At 57.1% G+C, this 5,545-nt stretch overlaps 1 protein-coding gene across 1 annotated transcript in view; it reads left to right on the forward strand.

Annotated features, from left to right (window-relative positions):
- The first annotated feature begins 389 nt into the window (after positions 1 to 389).
- VARS2 (valyl-tRNA synthetase 2, mitochondrial) overlaps positions 390 to 5,545 on the forward strand; it is a 17,447-nt gene continuing 12,291 nt past the window's right edge. Inside the window, 14 exon segments of the mRNA XM_005863278.2 lie at positions 390 to 637; positions 1,214 to 1,356; positions 1,591 to 1,695; positions 2,024 to 2,155; positions 2,370 to 2,466; positions 2,549 to 2,637; positions 2,845 to 2,956; positions 3,071 to 3,139; positions 3,342 to 3,425; positions 3,655 to 3,787; positions 3,983 to 4,113; positions 4,708 to 4,755; positions 4,892 to 4,970; positions 5,314 to 5,487. Coding sequence (XP_005863340.2) covers positions 1,217 to 1,356; positions 1,591 to 1,695; positions 2,024 to 2,155; positions 2,370 to 2,466; positions 2,549 to 2,637; positions 2,845 to 2,956; positions 3,071 to 3,139; positions 3,342 to 3,425; positions 3,655 to 3,787; positions 3,983 to 4,113; positions 4,708 to 4,755; positions 4,892 to 4,970; positions 5,314 to 5,487 — 1,393 coding nt within the window. The 5' untranslated portion in view covers positions 390 to 637; positions 1,214 to 1,216.

The following is a 5,545-nucleotide window of genomic DNA, read 5'->3' on the forward strand; positions in this document are numbered from 1 at the left end:
GGATGGGGGGGTGGGGGGGGTGAGGGGGGGGGACGGGGGACGGACGGCATGGCGGATGTGGCCATTAACAACTCCTAACCCGCGCAAACGCACTGGGGAACGCAGTATCACAATTTTACCGGGAGCAACGGAGTCCAAGGAACCCCGTTCCTGGGTCTTTAAAACTAAGAGCCTCACCACCGAGCTGTCTGCGCGCCTCCGCCAGGAAGCCCTCGGGCCGCCTAGCCTACCGGTGGGTTAGACATGCCGAGGGGCGGCGAGAGTGGAGAGCGACGCGGAACCAAGTGTCCCGGGCTCGGGTGTCCCGGGCTCTCTTTCCTTGCTGTTTCCCCGCGGTGCCTTTTGGGAGTTGTAGTCAGACGCGCTTCAGCCAGCTTGTTGGGTGGACAAGGGCAAAACTCCAAATCCCAGTACGCCCCGCGGCGGTCGGGTGCAGCGCCTGCTCTGATCCTCCCTACTTTTCCACTCCTTCCCTTCTCTTCTGAATCCTCCACTCGGGACCCCTGTCTGTGAAAGCCTTCGTCGCTCTCCCTACACTTTTCTCTAATTTTTAACCATCCTTTCCCCTATTTCCTGGAGCCAGTGCGAGACATTGACTCCGATTAAGCAACGTACACGAGTTGGGGTCGACAGAGTGGTAAGGGGCCGGGAGAGGGGATGGCGGAGGGTAGGAGCCTTGAGTGAGAGGGAGGAGTGGGAGGAAAGTGGGAAGTTAGATCGGACGTGGTGGATCAGGTCGAATGGGGTGAAGCAGTAGTCTTGGGGGGAGGAAAAGGAAAGAGGTAGACTTAGATTGGGGAGACATGGAGGGAGAGGTAGCTTATTGCCGTGGCCAGCAAGAGACGTGGGCCAAGTAGATGGGAAGGTCTGACAGATGTGGAGCGTAGGGGCTGCTCTGACCAGGAGAGGTCACTGCTTAGTAAAGACGAGACAAATTACCGAAATACAAAATGATTTTGAAAATATGGGACAATTAACAGTCTTTTGCTTGGAAATTAAGAGAAGACTGGAGTTGAGGCCAGAAGTGGGGTGAGGAGGCAGGAGAGGAAGAAGTCAGTCGGGTTTGGGAGGAACAAGAGATGAATGACATGGAAAGGGAAACCGGAGAAAAGATGGGTCATGGTGGGGCCAGTGGATCTGGGACCTGAATGGGAAAGGTGAGGGGTGACATTGGCACACATTGTGGGCTGCGTTTCTAACACTTGCATCTCAGGTGATGGAGAGCACCCCGTCGAGGGGTGGACTGAACCGAGCACACCTACAATGCAGGAATCTGCAGGAGTTCCTTGGGGGCCTGAGCCCTGGGGTACTGGACCGACTCTACGGGCACCCTGCCACCTGTCTGGCTGTCTTCAGGTGAGGATGCCCTTCCTGACAGGCACCATGGTGGGAAGTGAAATGGGCCTGCAGACTGGGCTAAGTCATCATGGGTAGGAGCATAATTTTAAGGGGCTTGGAGATGAAAGTGTATCAGGTCAAAACAGATGGTGTTTGTGGGACGGCGAGACGGGTAAGGCTGTGGGGGTGAGAGGCTGAGGTGCAGGTGGAGAGCAGTTGCTGACAATAACATTTTGTCTCTGCCCCCTGCAGGGAGCTCCCGTCGTTGGCTAAGAACTGGGTGATGCGGATGCTCTTTCTGGAGCAGCCTTTGCCACAAGCTGCTGTGGCCCTGTGGGTGAAGAAGGAATTCAGCAAGTGAGTCTGCTGCATTCTCAACAGCTAGATTTCCCCAAACTGCTGTTCCCGGGAACATTTTCAGGAATAGTAATGGGTACAGCACAAAACTTGTAACTAAATAGGTCTGGGAAACTCAGCATGCTGTATTTCCCTCGGGGAGAGTTGTGGTGTCTGTAACGAGGCTCTGGTAAGTGCTGCAGTACAGAAATTTGCCTTAAGAAGACACTGATTCACCCAGAAACAGTGACCCAAGGATCACCAGTTCAGAAAAGGTAGGAATGGAGGCCATTCTGGGCCTCCTTTTTTTGTTCTCCAGACACCCCCTCACTCCCTGTTTCTGTGTCAGAGCTCAGGAGGAAAGTACAGGGCTGCTGAGCGGCCTCCGGATCTGGCACACGCAGCTGCTTCCTGGTGGTCTCCAGGGCCTCATCCTCAACCCCGTCTTCCGCCAGAACCTCCGCACTGCGCTTCTGGGTGGGTATGTCCTTCCTGATCTTCCTGAGCCGGGTCAGGGCCTCCGGACCTGAGGGCCTCCTTCGGGAGTCCCTTTAGGAATGAGTCGGACCGGATGTAGCTGCACAGTGTGGGGAAGACCTCCCACTCATGGCCCCTGGGGACGAGGGTGGAAGGAGGGCAGAGGGTGGGCATGGGACACAGGCAGGGCTCCTTACTCTTGGCCTATCCGGGCATAGGGGCAAGGCCTGGTCTGATGACACAAGTCAGCTGGGACCAGACAAGCATGCCCGGGATGTCCCCTCACTGGATAAGTACGCCGAGGAGCGATGGGAGGTGAGGCCTTGGGACTCTGTGTGTCTCTGCTTGTGCTCCTTCCCGTGGGCCCTAGAGGCATCTGCTCTCTCCCCTCCCTCAGGTGGTCCTGCACTTCATGGTGGGCTCCCCCAGTGCAGCCGTCAGCCAGGACTTGGCTCAGCTCCTCAGCCAGGCGGGGCTTATGAAGAGGTGAGGAAGCCAAAGGCACGACAGTGCCCTGCTTCGCCTGCCTTTGCCTGCTAAACGGAGTGTCTGGGAGGTCTGGAGTGGAGGGGCTTGACTGAAAAAGGAGAGTTGAATGGAGTGTGGCCAGAGATAAACCAGAAGACGTGAGAGGACTAGTGGGGATTGTGGCCTTTCTCTGCACGTCTCTCCCATCCCTCTCCCCGCCCCCAGTGCTGAGCCTGGAGAGCCGCCCTGCATCACCTCTGCTGGCTTCCAGTTCCTGTTGCTGGACACCCCCGCCCAGCTCTGGTACTTCATGCTGCAGTACCTGCAGACGGCCCAGGTGAGGGGCGGGGCTGCTCGCCGCTCGCGGCTCTTCCCAAGGCCCCCTCCGAGGCTGCTGCCAACAGACTACTCCCTGACCCTCCTCTCTTTGTCTCTGTGCACCCCTCCTTAGAGTCGGGGCATGGACCTAGTGGAGATCCTCTCCTTCCTCTTCCAGCTCAGCTTCTCTACTCTGGGCAAGGTATGCAGGGGCTGGAGCTGGGGGTCTGGGTGGGCGAACTGAAGGGGTGAGATGGGAAGGGGAAGTGAGGCTGTGCGGCAAGAGAGTGAAAGATGAGAATGAACAGAGCACGGCCAGAGATGGGAAAAGAGAGCGAGTGGGTGGGCTTGGCAGGGGGAGAAGGGGAGGTGTTTCGGACCCCAGCTGGCTACCTCTTCCCCAGGATTACTCTGTGGAAGGTATGAGTGATTCTCTGTTGAACTTCCTGCAGCATCTGCGTGAGTTTGGGCTTGTTTTCCAGAGGAAGGTATGAGCACCCAAACACACGGCTTCTAGGGAAGAGGCGGGCCCACGTTGCCATGGCCTTTAGAAAGGAGAGGGCCTTCGCGAGGCAGCAGAAAGCAGCTGCCAGACTGAATACTTGGGTCCCTTGGGAGAGAAGTTGGGTGGGGCTCTGTGCACTGGGAGGGATCGGGTGTCTCAGGAAGGAGGCATGACACCTGAGGGCCCTCTGCCTTTCCCTCCACCCTTCCCAGAGGAAGTCTCGGCGGTACTACCCCACGCGCCTGGCCATCAATCTCTCATCGGGTGTTTCTGGGGCGGGGGGCACTGCACATCAGCCAGGCTTCATTGTCGTGGAAACCAATTACCGGCTGTACGCCTACACAGGTGAGGCGACAGCGGCCCTGGGAGAGCAGGTTGGGATGGGAGTGGGGAGGGAAGGAGGCCGGAGGAAATGTCAGGTTTTTTCAGTTTACCCGACAGTGTACAGTTTTCCGACACTTCCGATCACACATGAGGGCAGGGCTGAGGGAGCCTGGGTGCAGGGCAGCCTCCTCATCCTCTCTTCCCATCCCCGGGCAGAGTCGGAGCTGCAGATCGCCCTCATTGCCCTCTTCTCTGAGATGCTCTATCGCTTCCCCAGCATGGTGGTGGCGCAGGTCACCCGGGAGAGCGTGCAGCAGGCCATCGCCAGCGGCATTACAGCCCAGCAGGTAGCCCCGCTTGGGGGGTGTGGCGGGAAGATGGGATGCACATGGGCTGTGTGGTCCCCTTAGAGAAGATCTGTTGCAGTGGGTGGTGTGACTTGCCTGCTTGAGCATGGAGCAGGCACATGAGGAGAAGTTGAGGCTCTAGGCGTGGGAAAGACTGGAGGGACGAGGGATAGCTCTGGATTTGTGTCTTGGCACCACTACTTCCTAGCTGCATAAACAGGCTAGGTGCTTCGTTTCTGAGCCTGTTTCCTTATGTGGGAAATGGGAATCCTGAGTTTTCAACTCACTGGATTGAGGGGAGGATTCAGTGAGAGAGCAGCAGTAAAACATTGAGCTCAGAGCCTGCCACACATTAAGTGCTGCTATTTTAAAGAAAAACAAAATAAGACTGTGCAAAGGCAGATGAAATGGCAGACATGGCCAGTGGGAACAGCAACTTGGGACCACAGCTGAGCACGGAATGGGCTGATGACAGCCCGGTGGCTGAGAGTTTGTAAGCAGTAAGTTGATGTTCCACTGACATAGGTGATGGCCGAGGGAGTTTTCCTGCCCTCTTATTCAAGCTCCTGATTTCATTCTTCTCTGTTGTTTTAGATCATCCATTTCCTAAGGACAAGGGCCCACCCAGTGATGCTTAAACAGGTACAGACAGGTACCACATGCTGGAGGCTGGCAGCCCTGGCACTGGTGACGAAGCGCTGGAAAATCGGGGATGCGTGAGGGCTGGGTCCTCTGGGGCAGTGTTCCGGAACCTCACAGCCACCCCCTGGCCCTGCAGACACCTGTGCTGCCGCCCACCATCACAGACCAGATTCGGCTGTGGGAGCTGGAAAGGGACAGACTCCGCTTCACCGAGGGTGAGTGGCTTTGGTGGTTGATTCTTAGCCTTTGGCCAGAGGAAGGACAATTCCGTTTTGATGACCTGAAAAAGCTATTGATGCATTTTTTTTGTCTTGCTGACAAGACACTTTATTTCCGGGCGAGTCTCAAATCTGTGCAATTTGGATTTAGTTAGGAGAGGGAAATTGGGAGGGGTCACCTCTCTGGTTTTGGTGAGCATTATGGGTTTTCTTACTGCACTACGTTGCCTCCCTGAATATGGTTGGATGAGCCAAGGAAGAGACTTAGAGGTCTAGATTGACATGGTGGGCAGCCTGGGGCGAGGGGCGAGGGGCTCACGGCTCGCCTCCTCTCCCCCAGGCGTCCTGTATAACCAGTTCCTGTCGCAAGTGGACTTTGAGCTGCTGCTGGCCCACGCACGGGAGCTGGGCGTGCTGGTGTTCGAGAACGCGGCCAAGCGGCTCATGGTGGTGACGCCTGCGGGGCACGGCGACGTGAAGCGCTTCTGGAAGCGGCAGAAGCACAGCTCCTGACGCGGGCACCGGGCGATGCCCCGGGACTTGGGGGGACTGCACGTGGGGCCCCTGCTGTT

Source organism: Myotis brandtii, unplaced genomic scaffold, assembly GCF_000412655.1.
Source record: "Myotis brandtii unplaced genomic scaffold, ASM41265v1 scaffold1750, whole genome shotgun sequence".
Lineage (NCBI taxonomy): Eukaryota > Metazoa > Chordata > Mammalia > Chiroptera > Vespertilionidae > Myotis > Myotis brandtii.